The sequence below is a fragment of the Hyaena hyaena genome, unplaced genomic scaffold, assembly GCF_003009895.1.
Source record: "Hyaena hyaena isolate Hyena2069 unplaced genomic scaffold, ASM300989v1 scaffold_1073, whole genome shotgun sequence".
In the NCBI taxonomy this organism is placed as follows: Eukaryota; Metazoa; Chordata; class Mammalia; order Carnivora; family Hyaenidae; genus Hyaena; species Hyaena hyaena.
This window is the reverse complement of record NW_024081709.1, coordinates 274134-299680: the sequence shown is the minus strand read 5'-3', so window position 1 is coordinate 299680 and position 25547 is coordinate 274134. Positions and strand designations below refer to the sequence as shown.

Here is a 25547-nt window from a genome sequence, read left to right as displayed (position 1 = left end):
ATGTCTTTATAAGAGGTAAAAATCAGACTTTCAGAACCGGAAGGTACTAAAGAAAATCTGATTTAATGTGTTCTTTCACAAAAAAGAAAGTGGCTCAGAAGAAGTCAGGTGGCTTTTGCAGGGCCTTCCAGTGACCATTGTCCTGACTTCAGTCCTTCCTTTTGCTTTGAGGTGTAGTTATTTCCACTGCGCCTCCCTCCCTCCTTTACTAGAGAAGCAAAAGACTTGAACAAGTGTAATATTTCATTTTATGTGGTGTTAACCTTATTTATTTCAATGACTGACTGTCCATATTGGTATGTAATCTTCATTTTAATGTATTATTCTGTTTTAGATTTAGTAAACTAATAAAATAGGAGCTAGAATGAAGTTTCAAAGAAAACTACCTGATTGAACCAGCGAACCAGAATATGTTCACATTATTTCACATTTTAAAATACAAAGAAGGAAGTTTGCCAGTGGCAATTTAATTTTTTTGGTGCAGCCACTATACATTTTTCTTTATCCATATTTTGTACCTTTTTGCAGCAAGTTCTGTTTTTGTGTTTTAAATCTAATACCTTATAGCTCTACTTACTCACAACTGTTTTTACAGAAATGACTTTGGTATCATAACTTTCTGTGTAGGATTTTTTGATGCTCATTTGATGTTTTATCACAGTCGGATGAATTATTCCAGCATTATTTAATTCAGACTTCCTTAACTGGGGCAAAAAAAATTAGAGATTAGGCAACACTAGAACATTCTAGGCTGGTTCCTTACCCATTACTCTTCTTTGCAGATGTAAAATAGGAATGCATGATATGAGGAAATTATAAGATGAATGCAACAAAAAGGAACTTACTAGAACCTCCTGAATAGTATTCCTTTAAAGCTAGAAGCTGTTGACTTTTCAGCGGTTCTTGCTTCTTGAAACATTCTGTTCTGTGGACTCGATGCGTGGTTTTTATGATTAGGTGTTCTCTTCTGGATCCCTTGGAGTGTTGGTGCTTATGGAGTGTTAAGTAATAAACTCAGTGACTTTCCCTGTCCTTTAGATGCCTGGACCAATATGTCCTAAGATGCCTCCTGAGAGCCAGCTTAGTGTGTGGTGACAGCAGCAAATCGAGTGCATGTTTATGGTGCCCTCTTCAGCATGCCTAAGCACAGTGAAGCATGTGAGGTTTTTTTCAGTCCACACTTGAAATTGTTGGCAGGAGTTTCTGGCTTTTCACTTAATTTTAAGTTTCTCTGTGCTTTTTGTTTTAAATTCTAGTTGGGCAAGTCTAGAGGAATTAGCTTTCATTTGAACTTCCTTTTTCGAGAGAAGTAGCTAAACTAGTTGAGGCTGTAGTTTCAGGTAAGATGTAGTTTTAACTTTTGTATATTTATAGTGCAGTGGCTCTCCATCATTAGCACACATCGGGATCACTGGAGGTTCAGTAAGCCACATTACTGGGCCCCTACCCCCCACAGTTGCTGATTCCATAGGTATGGAGTAGGGCCTGGGATTCTTATTTTTATTTCCAACAAGTTCTGAGGTACTGTGGATGCTGCTGGTCTAGAGACCATGGGTTGAGAGTTCCAATTGTAGGGAATAAACCAATGGGAATTACTCTAAAGAGAAGGTAGGTGAAATTGTTATCCTAAGAATATTTTCTACATAAGTTTATGTACTTAACAAAACCCCTATTGTACGAATAATGTCTATAACAAGAAAAAGATTAACCGTCAGGGTTCCTTTCATGGTGGTGATTCAAGAACACAAGTTTAAACCTTAGTAATGTATATATGTGGAAGAATAACGCTATGGCTTCATACTCCTATAGAGATTATCCATATGCCCAGTAGCTCTCCAGAATGGTGGTGTTTTCAGGTATATGGCATTGTCTTGTGGGACTTTACTGCAAATTGACATTTAAGAATTAAATATGTGACAGATTCTGGGCATTTCAGGCTGAAGGAATGGCATATTTGGCTCTGCAGTAAGAATTAACAGCTCCTGTTGTTTCTTGACTGAAGTTGGAATATAGGATGGGATACAACAGGAAATGGTTGAAAGATGGAAACGGTGCATGTAACCAAAATTAAGTTCAATATTAAAGTCTGGGGAACTCTAAATTTTAATAGGGATGAGAGAGAGTAAATGACTTACTTAAAATATCCCCTGGTCTGGATATTTGGTTCTGGATAGATTTTTAGAGAGAAGAAACTGAAGACTAATCTGTTCTGCCCACTAATACTTTACTGCCTGTTTTGAATACTGAACCAGAGATGAAGAGCATTCTGTCTCTGAATTCATGGCATTCACTGTCCAGTGGAAGAGACTGGAGAGACATCCATGTTATGTCACAGTATAATGGAATGCTCTAAAAGCAGTCTCCATGGGCTTATATGGGGGAGGCCTCTAGGAGAATATAGGAAGTCTTCAGAGGCAGGTTAAATTTGACCTTAATCAGAAAGGATGAGTAGCTTAAAAGAAGGGGAGAATGGTCAGGAGACTTCTAGAAAGAGAAAACCTCTTGTCTCTCATGTAGGGATGGGGGAGATTAGGACTGTTGAGAGTAATCTAAGGATGTTTTATGGAAAGAATGTCGGGTTTGCACTGCGACAGGTCAAGAAATGAGGTGACAAAAATGACCAGAGCATGAATGCAGATGCCATGTTTGGATTTTATTGAAGGGAAATAAGCCATAAGATATAAGGATTTTAAGGGAGAAGACCCAGCATTCTGGTTTAGGAAGGTTCTTGAGTCACCTCTGTGCAGGAGGAGAAGTGGGGAAAGACTGAAGACAGGAAATCTGTCTGAAAGGAAGAAATGAATAAAGGGATATTTAAGAACTAGAATTGCTAGAATTTGGTTGGTAGGGAGGTGAGTTTGAATGAGAGAAGTTGTTTGGGTTAATTAGGCTCTAGCTTTCTGGCTCTGAAACTTCACCCTTCATCAGGACAGAACACATGAAAGGATGAACAGGATTAGGGATTAGATGATACATGCACTGGATAAGAAGTTATTAAGTTTTACATTCTAAATTGGGATAATGCTAGTGGGAATGTAAAGGGCACATCCGAGAAAAGTTGTCTGGGAAGTATTAGTTGAATTTGGTTTGGACTAAATATGGTGAAGGAGGGGTAGAGGAAAGAGCTCATTAGTTTCATTAATCTCAGTAGTTTCAAAAAAGTATTCAGAAATAAAATGGGAAAATTGAAGTTGGTTGCAATAAGTGTCAACTATTCTGAAGAATATCTAGATTGAATGTATATTGACCTTGAAAGTTAATTGAAAGGCAGGGTTGTATTAATCTGCATTTGAAAGCCAATTATGTTATTCCTTTGAAGCGTGTCCATTCCTTCTCAATGGTTTATATAGGATGATTGGTGATACTTTGATAATATTCTGAAAATTCAAGTGTTTTATGGAAGGCTAAATAGGAAATGGAAAATCTGTCACAGGTGGTATATGTAAATGGAAAAGTTTTAAATAATGCATGATGTTGGTTTTCTAATAAAAGGCAGGTAGCTGTATACAAATGGCAACAACATCTGCAAAATTCCTTTTGCCATGTAAGATAACATTTGCAGATTCCAGGGATTAGGATGTAAATATTTTGGGGGAAGGGAATGTTTGTTCTTCAGCCTAAAATAGTACTCAAATTATCAATATTGTGAACAAAAAGAATTAGAGATGGAATATTTGTCTTTAAACTAGGAAAATCTGATAGTACACTATGAAATAACAATATACATTATATTTTATATAGAGATATATATATATATACACACACATATACATATACACATATCTAATTATCACAGAATGGCTTAAATAGGGTATAATTGGAGGATCATCTAAGTTGATTAGACCTTATAGGATATAATTTAATAGGACTGTGATAGAAAACATGAAGAACTGTTGCATTATTTTTTGCCACTGTAAATATGAAGGAAAAGCATTTTTCCACAGTAATGAGAACGCTGACCTAGCTTGTACTAAGTTGTGATTCTTTGAACATTTAGTTCAAATGTTCATTTGCTGAGTGTCAGTTACGACCCAGGCACTAAGTTAAGTCTTGCCCTTTGATCTAATAGTATGTTTTCTATCAACTCTTCAGGTGTGTAGTCATTGCTTGGCTGTTTGCTTTGTTCACACATTTGATATCTTTTTCTAGATTGGCGTCATTAAATCACCCTTTCCACTAATTTTCAGCCCATTGGCGTGCTTTATTTGGTTAAGAGGAGTTAGTTAAATTCTTAGATCCTCTGAAACAGTGGTTCTCAACTATGGGCAATTTTGCACTCCACGGGACATTTGGCAATGTCTGGGGACATTTCTGATTGTCACAGCAAGTGTGAGCAGAGTGCTGATGATAGCCAGTCTATCTGGCCAGGAATGCTGTTAACCCCCGACAGTGCACAGTATAACTCCCCAACAGTGAGGAACTATACAGTTCAAAATGCTAATGCTGGGGTGTCTGGGTGGCTCAATCAGTTGAGTGTCAGACTCTTAATTTCATTTCAGATCATGATCTCAGATTTGTGAGTTTGAGCCCCGCATCCGGCTCCACGCTGATGGTGCAGAGGCTGCTTGGGATTCTCTCTATCTCCCTCTCTTTCTGCCCTCCCCCCACTCATGCGTGTTTTCTCTCTCTCTCTCTCTCTCTCTCTCTCTCTCTCTCTCTCTCTCTCTCTCTCTCCCTCCCTCAAAAAATAAATGAATACCCAAATTTAGAAAAGTCAACAAAACATTAATGCTGCCAAGGTCGAGAAACCCTTCCTGGTCTAAATTTATATTGCTTTTGTGAACCTCTGGATTAAATAAAATTGTGAAAAATTTGGGGTTTTTTTCCACCTTGGAATTGCTCCAGTAAACATAAGATAAAGAGAAGCTTATCTAAAATGGGCAAAATTTAGGACTGAAATGATAAAAATTGGGGTAGGGATTTTTTTTTGAAGGGGAAGGGGTACTAATTTTTCCCATAGTGGAAATTAAAATTTTGAAACAGGTATTAGAGGCAAGAGCAATATGGGGACTTCTGAATGTGTAGCATAAATAAACAGTTTAGTATATATTACTTTGACAGTATGAGATTTATATTCTACACACACACAGAACACATTTAATATAAATTACAGCTGAGGAATTAGCAGAGTAATAACTTACTAATAACAATTTATATCCTTTTATGCTTTGCTGCAAAGAATTTTCATGTGTATCAGAAAGGAAGACAGTTTTTACATGCTAGGCACTTGAAATATGTCTTAATTTTCACAAACCTAAGTGTAGATAATAACATTTTTTGTACATAAGAAAATGCACTTTTATGAAACTAACCAAAAGATTTTCCCATTTCATCTTGTGATTAATTTGCAATCATACTAGTTTATAGTTGATGCGTATTTGGCTTACAGAAACCATACTCATAAAGGCTTAGCAGTGGTGAGGTACAGGGAATCTATACTTTGTCGTCGTTCTCTCACTTTGAGAGTTATTGTGATGTATTTCATTTACTTAGAAGTCTCCTACAAAGTGCTTTGGAAATTTTCCATCTGTGGAATCCCAAAGTGGGTTGTATGTTGAAGATAGTGGAACACATATCTAAACTTCTCCAGAAAAGATGGTAACGGGGAGCTTCTGACATTGTCTCTGGGAGACGGGCTTACGCTAGACATGGTTATTGCCATAGGTAGGTTTTTGAGCCAGCACTTTGAGAGAATATTGAGGGGCCTATTTCAGGATAATATAGAGAGACAATAGTCTTTTCAGAATTAAGAAAGAAGTAAATTATTTAAAAAATAGATGATGGTGAAAAGCGCGACTGCACTAATACTAAAACACATTCTTAGTCTATGGATTTTAGTCCATGGAAAGGATGGGTTACATCAAGTCTTAATAGTTTTATGACTCTGGGAAAGTTTGAAGCTTTTGGAGTCTGAGTTTCCTAATTGGTAATCATTAGATGGCTGTGGGGATTAAAGGTGCTAATACATAGTAGTCAATATAATGGATAATATTAAGCAATATAATTGCTTAATAAAGGCAATTATTTTAATATGCATTGTGCAATTAAGCATAAAGTGAGCTTAAAACAGAACACAATTGCAAAATACTTCAATACTATCAGTGTCTCTTAAGATTTTAGTAACAGTTGTGGCAAAAAATATGAAAAAAAAATCAAGCTTTGAGTAAAATGGATCTCTCTTCTCAGAACTTTAATTTGCTATTGTCCATATTTAGGGAAATATGCACCACCTCACAAAAATTTTCTACCTTAAGTCCTATTAAAATTTTGCCAGCTTCTCATGTTCTGTGGCACATAGTTTGAGAAACACTGACTTTGAAAGTACCTCGCTTATTAGCATGTTCCAATATCATGATGCTAGAAGACTTAGGCTAATAGTTGAATTTCATATTGACTTTGAACATGGGCTACAGTGTCTGGAAGGACACCTGAACTATGTAGTTCAGTATTCTCCTAAATTGCTTCTTTAGGACATCAGTGGTTTTCACAAGATTTTTGTTGATAAATCATTCTTTTTCCTCCTTTGAGGAGGAGAAGCAACCAGTAATTTAGTAATTATGTGTACATGTATAAGAAATTATAAGGTTTTAAAAAATAACCCAATAGTAATTCCTTTGCTTTCTTTTTCTCTTAATTGTTTTTAATGTTTTTATTTTATTTTCGAGAGAGAGAAAGAGAGACAGAGTGCGAGCAGGGGAGGGGCATAGAATCTGAAGCAGGCTCCAGGCTCTGAGCTGTCCTCACAGAGCCTGATATAGGGCTCGAACTCATGGACTGTGAGATCATGCCTTGAGCCGAAGTTGGACATTCAACCAACTGAGCCACCCAGGCTCCCCTCCTCAGCTCTTTTCTTACAGCATTTTTTGACCCTGTTGTCCCGTCCATCTTCTTCCCGTACCTCTGGCATGCCACTCTTCCCATCACACTGGATGGTCCTCTGTCTGCTTTGCTGGTTTCTCCTCTACTTCTTAACCCTTCCATGTGGGTTTTCCAGAGTTCAGTCCCTAGATCTCTTATTTGCTTAGCCTTACTTTCTAGGTGATATTATTTTAGCATTATGACCTTACATTTCATCTCTATGCTGACAGTTTCCTAAATTATATCTCCAACCTAGATTCCTGGCTTGGCCATCTCACTTGTGCGTCTAATTACCAATTCACATTTCTATTGTGTCTGTTAGTTGTCTCAAACTTAACATGTCTGAAACCAAAACCGACTGTCTCCATTGCTGCTGCTACCTAGCATTGTTACCCATGGAAGTAAAACTATGGCTAAGCCTGTCATTGACATCCTCTCTAGCTACTCCTCAATACATTTGATACAGTTAAGTGTATACTTCCATTTAGTACACAGCAGACATAATGGGTACTAAGTCCTGTGTTGAGAATTGCCTATTGCCTGTTTGGGGGTTTGGGGTCACAATCTAACAGGGAATATACATGTGTGAGTCTCCAGTGTGAAATTGGTTTCATGTAATAGCAAGCACTTGCTCCATGAAGTAAAAGTACAAAGACTCTGTGGTTGAGAGAGTTAGAGAGAAAACCCATCTTTCAGCTTCTGTTTCATTTTTTCAGTGGAACTGTATACAGTCAGTGCCTTTGGATGCATGCTGTTGTCTTCCTTTCCCTTTAAGTAAAAGTTGGCTATTCTTAGTAGTATGTGGGAGGGTGTGAAATTTAATAAATTATTTTTCACAAGAGGTACTTACTTGATTATCATGTTTGGAAGAAGCATTTTATGTTGCTAGGGCAAAAACTGTTGAATTTCCAAGAGTTTTTTCTCACATAGGTAAATTCAGAAATCATCAAGTTTATTTGTGCTCACTAATTACCTCCAGGCTTAATGTTATTTTCTCAAGTGTCATTTTTACAGTTTCCACATTCAGGTAGGGCTGAATTTTGCAGCAGTGGCAGATTACAATATATGAGTCACAGGGGTCTAACATTACTAAAAGATTTGTCCAATGGAATACAGTTTCATTTTTAGGGATGAAGGTGGGAGGAAAGGAAGAATTTCATTTTTTTAAAATGCAGCTTGCTTTTCAGAGAAAGAAAGCATAAGTTCAGTAGTCTAAGAAGTCATCTTGAACTTGTTATTCACATATCTCTTCTTCCTATTTAATACAATCATTAGAGAAAGGTTGTGGTATTTGCTCTATATTAAATAATGCAATGGGATGAGCTTCCATTAATAGAAAAATAGAGCTTCTGTTAATAGAAAAAAAGGATTCATTATTTTATCTATTCCTGAGTTGCTTCATTGATTCCTGCATTTGGAATAAAAGCACGCCGTTTCCTCAGACAGTAGCGTTAGAAATTATTTTCTTGTTATGTTTCTGAAAGTTTCAGTCAGTATCCTTAGGGTTGCTCAGAATTCATTTTTGCCTTGCATTTGGAGGTGACAGTTTTGTTTCATATGTAAAAACTGATGGCACTCTTGTCCTGAGAAGGACATCTGCTCTGAATTGTCTCCACTGTCTCCTACTGCCACACATGTGCCTTCCCCCTTCCCCCATACATGCCTGACAGATTTAAAGCAGATGCTGTCCACAAACTTCTACTTGTGACTGCTTATGAAATCATGACTCAGGACCTCATTTCTTGAAATATTTTTAAAGTTGTGAACAGGCGGCCAGGCTTCATAAGCAACAACTGGAGGGCAGAGATTACTTAGTGGCTTGGAGAGCGACCAAGTATCTTGTGAGCCTAGTTTCTCTAACATCAGCCCGGTTTCTGAAGAGGCAATATCCAGGTCAGCTGGTGCCACGCAGGGCAGGGCAGACTAACTTAGAAGGGTTGAGTCCCTAGGAGGAATCCCCGCCTTACTCATTCTGGGAAGTTGCCTCAGGAAGTGGATGCCAGGGGACAAAATCACCCAGTGAGTTGCAGTTGTTCTGAGGAACAAAAGTGGAAGCTCATTCAGGGTCAAGAAAGGGGAAGTATAGGGCTGTAAGATTAAGGGCCAAAAGAAGAATGAGTGAGTGTGGCAGGGGAGAGATGGGTGGGGTAGGAAGCTATACTTGAGCCTCATGTAGAATTCCAGATTCCTTGTTAGCCAGAGAAGCTGGGAGTGGCAGGTGGGACTACACTTCTCATCATTCCTGGTACAATACGGGGAAGTCTTCCTCCATAGTGCCTGGGGCAAAAATAATGCCACTCTAGAAGATGATCCAGCTTGAGTTTTTAATCATGTTTCCTTTATGGTTCAATAAGAGAACTGTAGTTGATCTTTACCAATTGGTGAAAGCTTTGACAGGACTGAAGCTGAGATTTAGGGAGGAAAGATGACTTTGAAGTATGGAGAATTCATTTCTTAGGGCATTATGATATTGTGGCAGAGCAGAAGACTGAACCTTTCACTGCTGCAAATGAGGAAGTTGATACCTTGAGGAAAAGAGGTATCGAGATATGTGAGAGGAATATAAAAAGAGAAGTGGGTTTACGTTTAAAACTATGAAGTTTTACTTAATTTGGGGGAAAATTCCTTCCATCTCTTGGTCCCTCATCTGCTGGACTGGCTCTGTGAGTGGCGTTAGGTAACTTCTACATGAACCTGTTGAGTGCAGGCCTATGGCTGATTCTAGAGATACATCCATGAGTCAGGCATGGCCCCAGCTCTCTGCACTCTACCAGAAGAGATTATAGGCTGTGGTGGGTGCATGCATGTGCACCTGAGGTCAGCTCTTCAGATAAATAGAAGGTATTTAGAAATATAGTAAAACCTTGGATTGTGAATAATTTGTTGTGCGAGTTGCCCACAAGATGAGCAGCAAACATTTCTAATAAAGTTTAACTTGATAAATGAGAGATGTCTTGCACAAGTAGCACATGACACCAAATGTCACATGATTACAGCTCAGCCAATGGTCCTTGAAATTTTCTTTGGATTATAAGCATGTTTCTGGAACAAATTATGCCTGCAAACCAAGGTTTTACTGTATTTTTGATGAAGTCCTAGAACACAACTGGCTGTATCAAACTATAATAAACTATAATGCCATCCTTTGTGTTCACACTGTGTTATCAGATATTAGGGAGATAGGTTTTTGGCCATGTAGACACTTTTTTTTTCCCTCCAGCTTTGAGCTTTGGGAGAATTTAAGGGGTTGGTCAAGGCAGTTTACAGTAGAAAAAGGATGGATGATAAGGGTTTGATGCAAACATGGATGTTTGGCCACTGAAACTAATACCCCACCGGTTTGCCTTGCCCTTTGTTTGACCTTATTCTAGAAATCATTTCCTGTTCAAAACTTTCCATAACGAAAGTGTCTTGAATTATGCTTCACAGAAATGTCTTTTCTGAGGAAGGACTTTATGTGTGGGGGAACTTGACTGTCCTCTGGCCACTGCTCTTCCCCACACTGTTTGGTTGAGATGGATGATTTGAGGATAGTTTTGAAATGTCTCCTTTACTTGATCTGCTTCCGTTAAGCGCTTCTTAAATTTCTTATTTAAGCCCAGCGAGACCCTGGTGTGTTGTTCCTAGGTGAGACTATGAGAGTTCAGTAACATGACCAAGTTCTCACAGCTAATAAATGTGGAGCCAGAATTCACACCCAGAGGTGTGACCTCAGAGCCTACCCTCTTAGCCACACTGGCTCTTCAAGAAAGAAAATGGCATGGGGATCTCTGGAAGAGAGCTAGAACATCTACATGGAATTTATTTCCCTTTGTTTTAAGATGGTATTTTCTGATTGATTATTCATACTAGTATTTTATTTTATTTTACTTTACTTTATTATTTTATTTTATTTTTATTTTATTTTATTTTATTTTATTTTATTTTATTTTATTTTGGCTCTTTTAAGTTTATTGCATGAAGGAGTTACACTAGTCCAAGTTAAAAGCAGACCCCAAATGGTTACATTATACAAGCTGTACGGTTTTTAAACTTGTGACAAGGGACAAAAGGGGAATTCTACTCATTGCAAGGAAAGCCTCACTTAAGCTTCAGTGAGCCAAAAGCACTTAAAACCCATGAACCTTCAGCGGGTCATCCTCAGCCAGTCCAATCTCTACAAGGAACCGGCATATGTTCTTGTGCTGGTCACCCTATAGCTGAAATACTTCTCCATATTCTGGATGCTCAATTACAGTACCATTGCAGCCAAATTTCTTCTTAAACAATGTCACTAGTTTCTTTTTATCATAGTCATCAGCGATCCCTTGGACAGTAGTAAGGGTCTTCCTGCCATTTCTCTGTTGAATTCTTATATGGATATAATCCTCAGTGTCAGCAGGAAGTAGATCATCACCCTTACTTGCATCAACGAAGGGGTCGAAAGAGTGGAGATTCTGGATAGTGGACGTATGATACGATTCCTTTTCCTCGGTGGAAACGGCCTGCTGAAGGCAGTGGCCTGCTGAAGGCGGCGGCGGGAGTAGGTGGGCGGGAGGGACGGAGCGTCGGGAAGCGAGGAGTCTCAAGGGGGAGGCTGCTGAGTCCTCAGTGGTGGCTCAGTGACTGGGGCCTCATACTAGTATTTTAAAATAGCTTCATATAAAGGAGGAATCAGACCTAGGACTTCCTGGTTCAAAGTATACCTAAAAGCTGTTAGGGTAAGGTGGTTACAGAAGGATGTATTCACTGATGGGCTCACTTGAGAGTTTGTGCCTCTTTTCTTCCTGACCTCTAGTAGAAGGTTCAGAGGTCTGTGATGGGTGTATTTTCTGCCCCTTTGTGAGGTAGCAAAGAAATTACCAGAGCTATTTCATATAACAGTGGAGGATTATATCCATGTTTTACTTGTGATTTTTTGAATATTAAAAACAATTTTCAAAAATTAATGTATGACACACAGAGAAGACTAGCAACATATTCAAAGTAGTCTTTTATTGACATTATTGATGTTTCATCTCTATCTCCCTTTATGGTGAATTTGGATTTCAAGGTAAGTTTGGATTCTTTTGGCTAGTCTTTCAGAGCTCTGATGGGAAGCTCTTCATTGCGTGGACTAGCACTTCATCTTTGTACTTAGCACTCTAGCGTTGGTCTTTGTTTTTGAATTTCTACCTTTTTGGACTCATTGATGTACAATTGTAAAGAATTCCCTTTTATTGCAATTTTAAAAATAGCATTTTAAAAAAGAAGCCCAATTATGGGTATCAAATCAATTTGAGTCGATTGAATATGTTTTAAGCAAGGTAATGCAATGTAACTGTTCTTTGATATCATGTATATTTATTAGGTAGGACTCTCCTGAACTATTACCATTTTAGGCTTTCTCTTGCTACGTTAGTTTTGTAAGCTAAATATATGTATTCAGTCAGTGTTTGAGAGCATCTGTGTGCGATTCACTGTGCTAGGCATTGTTAATAAAATATTATGCGGTTGCCAGGTGGTAAACCTGTCTTAAGACACCTGAGATATGACAATAAACAAACCACAAAAATCCTTTTGGATTCTGGTGCAGGAGAACCATAATGAATGCATGCAGGAAATGGTTATAAGTACAAAAATAAAGCAGAGATGAGCGATGGGGAGTATCAGACAGGCTGATTGCAGTGTTAAATATTTGGGTCTAGCATGGCTTCACTAGGGAGCATGTGTATGGAGCTTGGGGAATAAATGGGCTCTGCCTTGTCTAGTTTATAGCTTAATGATAACTGCTTCTTGATGAACACTTACCATGAGGGTAGGGATTCTGCTAAGTACCTGTGTACATTTCCTCCTAATCTACCAAACTGGGGAGCATTATCCTCAGTTTCATCAGAAGGAAACAGAAGCTTTGAGAGTCTGATTGCTCAGATGAGCACAATGGAATCCAGATCTGACCCAAAGGCCATGCTCTTAATGTGGTATTAAACCATGTCAACTCTTGAAATATTTATGGAGGAATTACTGACTTTGTAGGTACGGCTGCCTTATTTTTGGTTCTGTTGTGTTGGGCAGTAACTTGTATGGCTCATGGAAAGTCTGTGTTACCATGAGCTTCCCTTTGAGCCTATTCTATTTAAAAGGCTTTGGGGTTGTGCTCAGTGGCCACAGAAAGCAAGGAAGCCACCTAGTTACTGACTTCCATGCAGTGGGATGTGTTTGTTATGTGTCAGAGAGTGGCCTCTATTGACTCCAGTAAATCATTGACTACTTGAATTCCTAGCATTACATTTCAGTGATAGGATACTAAATTGGCTGGACTACGTATCATTGTGTTGAAGAACATGTTATAAACGCTTATACTTAGAAGGGAATGTAAAGTGCGTGGAAGGTTACGGTGCCAAGGTTACTGCCTTTTGTGTTTATTACAGAATAGACCCATACCTTGCATTTATAGCGATTGCTTTATTGTAATAAAAAGTAAATGACAAAGGAATGTGTTGGAGTAGAAAGCTTCATGAAGGGAAAAGGAAAGTAGGGCAGGGGTTCAAGAGAGCACTGTTCCTTCTGCCCTCAGTGTGCTTAAGAGAACATTCCACTCAAAGCATCCCATTTTAGTTGGATGGGATTTTCAGTGTAGCCTATGCTTTGCATTGAATATTAATAGTTCTTTTAGGCTTTGGCTAATTTAATATCTGGGGTGTATATGTTGACCATTCTTAAAAGAATCTCTATATTCTACAACTCTATGTGCTATGATCAGCTTTTAGTGATCTCCCTCCATTTACTACTTTCAAAACTGAATGTTGTTGATTCTTACAAGATGATTTTTTTTTACTTAGGAGATAAGTTATGATTTGAGCACATAGACTCTACAGTTTATTCTTTTAATTTACTTCTTTGAAGAATAATAAAATATATAAAAGGATATGTATTATAAGTGTACAATTCAAAGACCTCAGAGAAAGAGCACCCTTAGGTAGCCAGCTTCCAGATCAAAATAAAGGAAATACAGTGTCCCCCTTCTTTTTCTAATCATCCCACCATCGTTCTCCTCAAGGGTAACTGCTCTCTTGACTTCTAACATCATATCTGTGCTTTTGTACTTGCTATGAATAGTGTGTACTGTTTGTGTCTGGCTGCATTTGCTTCTTATTGCTAGACTGAATCATATGGTTGCATGCGGTTTCAGATTGTCCACTCTTGTGGTCATATAATATTTCATTGTGAGTATTCTGTAACTTATCCATCCTATTGTTAAGCAGCTTCCAGTTTATTCTATCATGAAAGGTGCTTCCATAAATCTTCTTACATATGACTTTTGGTGAATATATGTTGGCATTTCTGTTGAGTATACATCTAGGGGTTGAATTGCTGGGCCATAGAATATGCTTATACTTGGCTTGAATATTACTACCAAATGGATTAAATATTAAAAAGTAGTTGTACCAATTTGTATTTCCACAGTCATGTGAGAACTTGTGGATTTTTTTTTTTTTCCTGTTCTGAGGTAGGTGGGAGGTGCATGCTGTTCTAAGGTCCATTTCACTTCATGTTTGTTTTATGGAGAGGAATGGCCATAGCTGTCTCACTGATTCTTTGAAAGCTAAGTTAAATATTTGTGTGCTTATTCTCTCACCTTTTTCCTTTTTTGTAAACATGTCTTCTGTGTTAGATGTGTACTTTATAGATCTCCTATGTACACAGGTCATATATGTAGATACATTTTTTTCTGGCAAATATACACTTGCAGACTTTAGGCTAAAAAGCCCCATTAGAGGTCACCTAGTTCTGGCTTCTCCAGTCTCTGAATTAGCAACGATCCTGCTAAAGTGTGTCTCATGGCGGGAAACACATTAGTTTAGGGTACCCCTCTGTTAATGAACTTGTGTTGCTTCTTCAGCATTGTGCTGACATCTAGCTTCTTTTAGCTTCTCCTGTAAATATCGTGCCCTTTTATAGGTGAGGGAGAAAACTCTTGATTCTCATGACAGATTAAATTAAATCTCTTCAAACAGAGATTGAATGGCAGAGATGGCCATTTTTTAAACTGCCCTTCTCAACGTCTACAGGACCTTGCTCTCTGAGCATTTTGCTCTGAGTAACTTGGGTGAAAAACCCGTGGACAATGGAAAATAAAACTGGAAAAATGCTTTTTCTCCCCCTCTTTTTTCCCCTCAATTTTTGTTGCATGAGCATCCTGCTTCCTGGCCACTTTTTGAATGGGTTTAAACATTGTGTGAAATTAAAATATAAAAAGTGCATTTAAAAAACCTGTAATGAAAAAAATGAGAAAAAGACAACCATTTTATAGAAAATGGATCATTCTATTTCATGAAATCAATGAATATGGAAAAATTCTGATGGATAATATGCAGTCTAAGGTTTTCGAATGTCCAGGTGGTATTAATATTCATAGACCGTGGGATAAAAGTTTTTTCTATTTAATAATTGAAGGCTCATAGATATTACTTAATAGGCATATTCTCTCTTTTTTTTTTTTTTTACAGGCAAGAAGAGACTGATAGGAGAGTGAAAAATGTAAGCTATATTTAAGGGAACATTATTAATGGCTTTTTACTTACATGTTCTATAATAAGGCAGTGGTATCTAAAAATAGCTGATATACTCTGAATCATTTTTCTAATGGAATTCCTGCAAGTAGAAAGCCAGCCAGAAACTCTAAATATGTTTAAATAAGGTTAAACCATATGTTCTCTGACATCAGGGTGTATGAGGGTAGGTGAAACCTGGGAAGTGGCTCCATATATGTGAGTAAGGTGGGAAAGGCAAATAACCCACTTCTGGATCTTTAGAGGAGTAAGTCAAACCACCAGATCAGACTTTAGGGAAAAACACTAAATGTTTAAGAATTCTGGGTAATTGCTCAATGCAGACTTCTATCTCTAACATTCTGCGTATTAGAAGAGTTTCTAAAAATGTGACCGCTTTATTTTTAAAAAAATACAAGAGCTCGAGATCCTTATTAAGGAAGCTGAGAATTACTGATTTTAAGAGTTTAATCTGTAAGTTTGTTGGAAAAATTTATTGCTTTAGAAGTTTAATTTGCTTTCTTCATAAATGTTGTCCTTCATATGAACTAGTAGAATATACAAATGCTTGTTGAGATCTGACTTTTTGGTCTGAGAATGTGCTCAGTGACAGAAATGTACAAATAATTAACATTTTAAGGACCCTTCTCCTTCACAGAATTTAAAAAAAAACCTACTTTTCAACCATAGATAAATATGCTATCTTCTGTCTGGAGTGTTCACGTGCATTTGAGCTTGCAACTAGTTACTAACGAGACTGATGTTGTTGTTTCATGGCATTTTTCAAGGTTTTGATAACATTGTACTGGTTGGGAAGAAAAGCACAAAGTAACCCCTACTATAATGGACCCTATCTTAATTTGAAAGCATTTGAGAATCTTTTAGGACAAGCTCTGACTAAGGTAAGGAAACTACATCTGGATGCGATGAATACTGTTTCTTATACTGCTCCTTTCTCCTCCTTCCCCCCTCCCTGTATTCCTTTTCTTCCACTTCCCTTCTTCCTTCTTCCCCTCTTCTAACAAACATGGCAACTCCTATGCTCTTTGCTCTACTCTGGATTGTACTGGGTAGAAAGCATTGTTACTTATTTGCTGGCTTTGTATGCCACCACCAAGGAGTGAGGGAGTCTAGGTATTTAGTTCTTAATTTTAGGTAATTCAGTGACCTACACATCTGCTTCCTTTGTAAGGCTCTTGATATAAGTTAACTCTTTCTGTATCAGGAAACTCACCCTGTACTAGAGAGGTGCTACAGGACAACTACCATGTGTTGAAGTTACTCACCTTCTCTGTCTTAATATCTTGTCATGGTTCATTCAATCTCTAATGCCCATACTCCAGTCTCCCCATAATTCTACCATATTGCTTGTGTTTCCTAGACAGCAGTAAATAAAGTTACATGAAACATGATACAGGGCTTAAACTAGAATCTTGTTTTAAACACATTTCTAGTCCTTAATATCCTGAAGTCAGTGTTTTAGCTTTTGAATGCTTAAGGATTGCTTGAGGAGGGTCAAGTGCCAGGGCTGACCATAGTTCTGCCAAATTTTCATTTATAGGATCCAAATGGGGAAATTAACTTCTCTAGGGGGATTATTTATCCAGGGGAATTTGCAATGTTCAGAAGAAGATAGGTAGTTAAAATAATATACCATCATCTGATTAATAGTAGTTGCTCCATGGGTTTTTATGGTGATTAAATGCCAATAAGACATTTAACATTAGTCTCTGACACATTGTAAGGATATAATAAATGTTAGCTACCATGATTGGAAGATAGAGATTTAGGCCAGGATGAAAATGAGCACCTTGCCTAACATCTACTTTGATCTTGAAATCCTTTTGCCTGAGTCTGGCCACATACGCTGTAGAAATATGAGATTATAGAGCTTAGAAGGTTAAGGCATTCCTTATTGATTTTTATTATTTTTGAATTGTAGGGAGTGGAAGGTACTTCACGCAAATTCTTTGAAACAGTTAATTCAGGTAATAGAGCTATCCCACACAAGCATCATTCTAGATGTTGGGAAAACATCTAGAGCTCCATCCTCCTAAAGCAGCGGTGTCTGATGGAGACAGATGAACAAATAGATCACTGCAGTGGAAGAAGATAAAGCTGTGATGGATGAATGTGCAGGTGGCCTGGGGCACGAGCAGAGCCTTGCCTTACAGTTATGTCAGCTAAGAAAACACCCCGTTAAAAATAATGTGGGGCTTTGGCTCCTGCATTAGTGCTCTCTTTACAGCCTTTGGTTCTTTTTATGGTAGTCTGACTCAGGTTGAATAATCCTAGTACAGCATTTGTGCTGGGAATGCTTTATTAAAAGCTGTTTCCTGTCACCAGTGTCAAAACCAGAATAGGTAAAAAAAAGAAAAAAAAAAAGATAAAACCTCAGTTGTTGCTATTCCATTATTATGGAGTGGGGACAGCCGTAAGAAGTGTATAAATATATATGATCTGTGTTTTGCATCTATTCTGTTCCACTCAAAGTCATTGTGTTTGAATGTTTCCCACTGAAATAGATAATGCTTAATGGCCAATCTAGAATGTCAATTAAAAAAAAAAAAAAAACTTGGTAAGCTGTTGTACCTGAGTCATCATATAATTGGAGGTGACTCATTTTAGATGACCTGTCAGAGGGATGTCCTCGTAAAGACCAGGCACCGGGGCCAGACTCAGGTTCTTTTACAACTGACATGACCCATCAACAATAACCTTAATATAACTTTTTATGAGGTCAAAAATCATCTCTCTGTGTGTTGAGGACTCTGATACTTCCACAAGTACATGTCTAAGAAACCTGAGAGATCTAAAAATGTATTTAAAAAAATTTTAATCTGTTTATATTTTGGGAAGTATTTTGATGGTACCAGTACTAGGCCCAGCTTCCCCATCTCCTTGAAAATAAGGTACAAGGTAATGCCAGGGTGTCTGGCTTCTAAAGTATATGAAAGCTCACATAAATCCACTAGATCTTATTGGTGTTTCATACATTTGTCCAACAGTTGAACCATAAATTGACAGATCAAGTCTCAGCCAAAAGTATGCCCAGCACAGCTGTTAATTATGTATTGTAAACATACTTATTTCAACTTTATATGTTGAAAATGTTCATAATTAAAAGTTGAAAGAATAGTACAACAGATACCCAGATATGTACCATCCGATTCAATTATTGAAAACTTCCTATACTGGCTTTACCCTTGTGTCTATCCATTCATCTGTTTTTACTTAACCATTTCAAGGTAAATTGTAGACATCTCATCTCTAGAAACTCAGCATGCATCTCTTAAGAGTAGGAATATTCTTCCATATAGCTACAGTGTCTATTATATTGAAGGAAATTCATAAATGTTCCCTACTATCTAATACCCAGTCCATATTCAGAATTTCCCAGTTGTCTCCCAGCTTCCTTTTGTAGCTCATTCCATCTGAGTTCTGATTAATCAAGTTTCACATATTTCATCTGGGTTTTAAGAATTTCTATATTCTTTAAGCTTTCTCTATCATTTGCTCATCTGAGACTAGCATTTCTGATTTATACACTAATGACAAAATTACTTTCATTGTATGAAAAAATTAGTCATTAGATATTCTCTGATTACTATGTATCAAGACTAGGCTAACAGCTTTATAGTTTTCTTAAATTATAATTTTAAAAGTCCAGTTTTGAGGCACCTGGGTGGGTTGGTCAGTTGAGCACCTGATTCGTGATTTTGGCTCAGGTCATGATCTCAAGTCGTGAGGTTGAGCCCCACGTGAGACTGTTTATGATTTTTCTCTTTCTCTCCCTATGCCTTTCACCCCAGTGTGCTCTGTCTCTCAAAAACAAAACAAAACAAAAAACCCTGTTTTATTTTGCTATTAACTTTTTCATAGAGAAATGTCATTAAAATAATGCTTATCGATGTAGAGTTGCATGTGCTACTGACTGAGCCAGCGAGGCACCCCCAAAATGATGGTTTTAATAAGTTCTATATAATTTACAAACCAATGGATAATCACATTTGTTATCTATTTATCTCTCACATGAGCCAAACAAATACTTACTTAGATTCAGGGAAAATAAATTTTGAATGTCCGCAGACAAGTCTGCTCTCCTTGGCTCAGATCTAGGTGTTGCAATCAGTGGAAATGAATGAACTCTGGCATACGCTTGCTGTCCTTGTCCTTTTTTCTATTTTTAAAGTTTTTTGTTAAGAAACTATAAGTTACAGTTGCTTCATTCTGAAGACTCCAAATATTTCCTGGAGGGTAGGCTGAATATAATCTTGTTAACTTACCTCCTCTGGAACATTGAAATTAACGTTGACTTTTTGCCTTGACTCCTTTCATGTTTATTGTTAGGTACTAACTGTAAATAGTCACTGATTTTTATCATTTGAATGTATTATTAGCTTTTCCTTTTACTGAAATGCCCCCCTTTATTTTTAAATAAATTTTACTCTTTTATTAAATACTATTGAATACATCCTCATTGTTACATAAGTGCCAAAATAATATGGGAAAACATTTACAGATTTATACTCTGATTTTTGTCAGACCTTTTTTTTTATGTTTAACAGAAAAATCTCACTGCCTCACCTATCAAATAGCACAACTTGAGCTATACAAACAAGTAATGACTGATTACGTCTTTGGAAGTTTATGCTAACTCTCTCTCTCTTTAAAAACTCTTCCTTTAGGCTCTTGAAGACCCCCGGTGCCTAAAAAGGAGTGGCAGGGACAGTGGTTACGGTGATCTCTGGTGTGCTGAACGTGGAGAACTTCCTCCTCCAGGCAACCATAAGAGAGAAGATTCATTTGAAAGCTTGGACTCTTTGGGGTCTAGGTCATTCACAAGCTGCTCCTCTGATATCACGCTGAGAGGGGGACGTGAGGGTGAGTTACATTTTTGACCGTCAGTGTATTTGGTATTCCTTTGCATATTAAGAGAAAATTGGAAATATGAGAGAGTAGGAAAATGGACCGAAAGCAATGGGGGCAAAAATTTTACGAAGATGTGGATTTCCATAGAGACTAAAATATTGGGGGCTTCTTTCTCTTTTTTCTTTTTCTTTTTTTTCCTTTCTCATTTCTTCCTCACTATATTACCACTAGAGTGATAATTGTTTCACTTGTTTTTCATTCCATGGTTAGAAGAGAATGGGGAAGAGAACATTAACTATGACCTGTTCTATCAGTGATGATCTATCCTAATTCTCTTCTGTCCAGATGCAGGTTTGATAATCTGTGCTATGAGGCTTATTTACTGATATATCTAAACATAAAAAAGACACTTTCTATAAAATTCTGGTCTAGTTTCTGAATAATTTTCTTCCCAAAAGATAAAAAATTCCTTTTAAGGAAAAGGAGGGGAAAAAAATATGTCTATAAGTCTTTCCAAAAGAATCATTGATATCTACCAGGATAGATTATTATGCTAAACTTTGATAAGTAAGTAGCCATACTAGCATGATGTTCGGAAACTTCTTTTGCTTTCATTAGGTTCAGGACCAATCTAGGACAGTGTGAGAAAAAAACATAAAATGAAAGTTACTCTATTACAAGAATCCTAATATTACAGCTACATCAGTTACTTAAATGCATGTCCCCTTCCAATGGCTATCGGGTGGTGTCAGAAATTCCGAACGTGTACCTCTAACAATTCAAATTTGGATAGATCAAAACTGCAAGTAAAGTTTCTGTGCTTCTACCATCAGTGTGAAAATAATGGAAGTTCTCATGAATTTGTGCTAAATTGTTAGGGATTTTACTCTGCTGGTTATTTTGATAATTACTTTTATATTTTTACTTGTTTTCCCTAATGTTCTTATTATAAAACTATTAAAACCTCAACAAAGTTGAAAGAATTTTACAGTGAATTCTCCCTAGTTCTACCATAACATTTTACTGGGCTTGCTTTCTCACATATATTCCCCTCTCTCTACATATGTACATTAATTGTCCATCTTGTTTTTTGAGACACTTTGCCTAAATGCTTTAGCACATAGTGACTACAATTCAATCTTTATTGTTGTTGTTCTGATGTAAATTTACTAAAAAGCAATGGATGTACAATGGATTTGGCTTTGAAAAATAATCAACAAATTAATTATAACAAACTCTTCAGGTTTTAGAGTAGTAGTGGCATTTGAAAAAAAAAGAATATCTAAGAGTTAATCTTTATAATTATTTGTTGGTGTCTGACATGCAAGTATGACATTTTTATGGCCCAGATGACTAGTACAATTTTAAGGAAATGAATCTGAGTTTATAATTCATCTGAGTGATTAAAACTGTAAAAGCAGAGGCTGACGTTCTTTAATGCACTATATTCCTTTGTCCTGACTGGATAACGTAAAACACGAGGTGTTTAAGTTTATATCTGGCCAACAAAGAATAACAGGGGCAAAGACTGAAGGCATGTGGGAATACAGTGGTCCCAAGTGTGGAATTAAAGTCCTCTCCCCAGATACTTGGTGGACTGGATACCTGGTATGTGTGACGGAAAGCAGAAGGCTACTGTCACAGTTCTTCCTGATCTTGTGAAAGAAATTGCAGAGCTTGTATGAAGAGTGTGGAAGGGAAGATGTGGTACTTAAAACTGTGGAAGAAGAGAAAAGCCTCAGGGCCACCCAGATGATCTGACTTTTTTGCAGTCAGTGTGTTGAAATTCTGCTGCCTGCTTGAGGTCTCAAACTGATCACCATCCCCCTTAGGATAATATTTTTAAGTTAACAGAATTGCAAAGTCAAATTCCTCAGTTTTATACAAAACCCCTTTCCATATTAAGAATATTTGCCTACTCTGCGGGGAACCTTATTGCACTCAAAGATAAACAGATTTTAACTTTAAAAGTTCCAAAGTAGAAAATCTCCCTGTGTGTTTAAAATTCCACGTGTACACATTTGGGCGAGAACCTTTAAGACTTTTCTTATTTGCAAACAAATGTAATATCAGGGGTGGTAAAAATGGAAGCACCAACCAGATTATTGACCGTTAACCCTCCTGGTCATAGCCACTCGTTCTTCCTCCCCTTTTTGGCTTTTCTCCTTTATCTTGCTCCAGCTTCACGGTCTCCTAGGGTGTGTGAAACCACTTCCTATAGGCCATTCTCAGTGTTATTTACTGTAGACTTCTGCCTGGCAGGAGGGAGGAGACCAGATGGCCTTGAGCACTGGTTGACCCTGCCCTGCATTCACTGTGCCCAGAGGCGGCAGCTCAGCTACACCGGTACCATGCACAGCCACCCTCTGAAGGAGCCCTGGTGGGAAGCGAGAAACGTCTACAAACTTTCTTTGCAAATACATGGAGGCAGGAAGAACAAAAGGGGAGAAAAGGGAGACAGCTCAGCTTGGATCTGTAGTAGTATTTTGTAGTCTCTATTCTTCCTGTGTCTTTATAAGAGCAGACTTCTTTATTTAAGAGAACAGATCAGCATTTGTATCTATCTGACCTTGAGGTGTATCTGAGTGTCTTCTTTTGAATTTGTGTTTAAATGATTTGATTTGATTTTGGAATCAAAATACAAGGTTCCCAGTATTTTCGTGGCCACCCTGAGAAAAGCCTTGAGTTACGTGTGTTCATTTAGACACAAGGCTCGCTATTCCTTTGGACCAAATGTTTACTAAAGTCCCAACCTCCTGTCTAATGTGTGACTCTTGCTTATAGGGATCTCACTAGGATGTATCCAACCCCTTCCTGATACTGTGCTTTCTGCTGCTTTTTCCATGTCCTCCCTTATCTCTCTCACCTCACAGAAATTTGAGACAACGGCATGCTTTATTTTAAATTACAGACTTTCCCTTGAATGACTCTTTGATCTAATTTTAGGTGTCTTTGACTCAACTGCAAATTTTAGTCATATGTATTCCATCGATAAATTTTATGTACAGTCACAGGGCAAGGAGGATTGGGAAGAAAAGAAGTTCAATGGTTAATGGGGATATTTTCTGCTTTGAATGTTCAACAGTAAAAGAATGTAACGCATGCGCCTCCAGTATGCAAAGCAAGTTCCTCCTAATGGATCTTATCACAACTTCATGACAAATTTCTAAAAATATGCCCCAGAGTTAGCAGAAGAGCCCTGGGTTTCCAAGGGAAAGACAAAGCAGGCATGCTGTGTGGGTTCAGTTAGACAAATGGTCTGGAGAGTAAAGCAAATTCTCGTGCTTTTTTTATAGGTTGCGAAAGCGACACAGATTCTGAATTTCCATCCAAGATGCAGGATTATAATAAAGATGATATGTCCTATCGAAGGATTTCAGCTATTGAACCAAAATCTGCTTTACCATTCAATCGTTTTTTGCCCAACAAAAGTAGACAGCCATCCTACATTCCAGCGCCCTTGAGGAAGAAGAAGCCGGACAAATACGAGGATAACAGAAGAAGCTGGGCAAGCCCGGTCTATACAGAAGCGGATGGAACATTTCCAAGGTACTGGGATGCGAGCTGACGATGGAGTTTTAAAATTCAGTACGCTTTGTGAATTTGCAGGGATATTTAAATGTGGGAAAAAGGAATGATTCTTAAAATGTATTTCATAGCCAAAAGATTTCACTAATGAAAATGTGGTTTTTTTCTTACCTATATCTTTAGTTATGCATATCCTGAAGATTTTTCTTCCCTTTTAGGATATCAGCCTATGATGTGCTGGTTCTTTTTTTAGATGCATGTCTTTAGCTTATTGACATCTTTCAGCTTACTGGATGACTTCTGCTTTTCACTGTGAGCTGTTATTTTCTTCCATTTTTTCCCTGTTTGGTTGATCTCAGTGGACACACCGAGAATCCTTTAATTTCCCATCAAATTAGCAGAGCAGAGTGGGATTTTTCCAATCCAGCTTCCTGTCAGAAGGAGGTGTACAGTTCTGAAAGTGGTTCGGACTCCGAGGATGAACGAAGGTTGCCTGACGTAGTTTTGGATGACTTAGCCAACCGTAGATTCCACGTGAAAAAGAGACCTGAGTGTTTCATCTCGAAAACCACCTCTCCTATCTCTTATTCACAAAGGTTTTCTCCTGCTGACCCATTAGCCACTGGGCTGTACGCATTGACGAGGTCAGAAAAATTCTCCTAGATCAGAATGTCTGTTACGTTGATTTTAATACATAACACCCCAGATTGTTTGCAATTTTATCTCTTTTTAACACATCTTATAATTATCTTTTGGCCCTTGCGTATCTCGCTGTTCTCTAATTAAAATGAGATGCTGTTATAATGCCTTAACTTTGTTCTAGGAACTGTAATGATGAGAGTGGCAACTAATTTGTCTCATTCAGTGGTATACACTTTGTGAGCCAGAAAGCATGCCTTTGTGTTCTGTGTCACAAACTGCTCATTCAGTATCTTAACTGGTTGGATGTTTTGAACAGTAATGAGAGGAGAACTTGGGGCACTAGTGTGGAGAACTGGCCAACAGTACAAGAAACTTCAAACTCCTCTTGTTACTTGGAAGAGAAAGAAGAAAAGACAAGTACACCCAACACCGTAAAGGATGATCTTTATGTGCGAAAGCTAAGTCCAGTCATGCCAAACCCAGGGAATGCTTTTGATCAGTTTCTTCCCAAATGTTGGATCCCGGAAGATGTGAACTGGAAAAGAATAAAAAGAGAAACTTACAAACCGTGGTATAAAGAATTTCAGGGATTCAGGTTTGTCTCCGTGCATGTTTCTCTTATTCTACTGTTTATTCGACAGCCTGGCTGGGCGTGTTCCATGTGTACTTGCTATGAGAGGGAAAGAGAAAGGTTCATTTTCCGTTTCGTACCTATAAAATCTCTGTAACTGGAAAAAAATGCCGTTTAAGTTTAACTCTTCAGATCTGGATCTTAAAGAGCCTTCTGCACGGCAGTATTTTTCAGTAGTTGTAGTTTTCTCCAACTCTTCCTCCTTCCCTCCCCCCTTTCTCTGTATCACTCTGCAGTGGGAGGAATTCAGATTCTGAGGATGAGGATTCAGGCTCTCACAGAAGCTCCTCCATTTTTAGTAGAATCCAAAAAGCAAAGCATAGGCTAGACAGCAACCGCCAAAGACGTTCACTCTTGCTGGAATTGGCTACCAAAGGGGCCAGGAGCCTCCGGGACACCCATGCAGCCAGGAGAACCAGTGGTGCCGCGGATGAGCCCAGGTTACCTGTGTGCATGAGCGTGCCTGCTTTGAGTCTGGCCTGGGACACTGTGCCAGCTTCTGCTGC

The 25547-nt window shown here is 38.0% G+C and overlaps 1 protein-coding gene and 1 pseudogene across 6 annotated transcripts in view; one reads left to right on the top strand and one right to left on the bottom strand.

Moving 5' to 3' along the window:
• The window catches only part of LMO7 (LIM domain 7), a 197155-nt gene that overhangs the window by 121871 nt on the left and 49737 nt on the right, over positions 1-25547 (top strand). For 5 of the 6 annotated variants that reach the window (XM_039222184.1, XM_039222185.1, XM_039222182.1 and 2 more), the window contains 4 exons: positions 15327-15357; positions 16157-16270; positions 20057-20252; positions 23537-23789. In XM_039222184.1, the coding sequence (XP_039078115.1) occupies positions 15327-15357; positions 16157-16270; positions 20057-20252; positions 23537-23789 (594 nt within the window). Of the gene's footprint in view, positions 1-15326; positions 15358-16156; positions 16271-20056; positions 20253-23536; positions 23790-24726; positions 25006-25547 lie in introns of all 6 variants that reach the window. The other variant, XM_039222187.1, reaches the window with a different exon arrangement.
• LOC120223955 lies at positions 10792-14659 on the bottom strand (annotated as a pseudogene).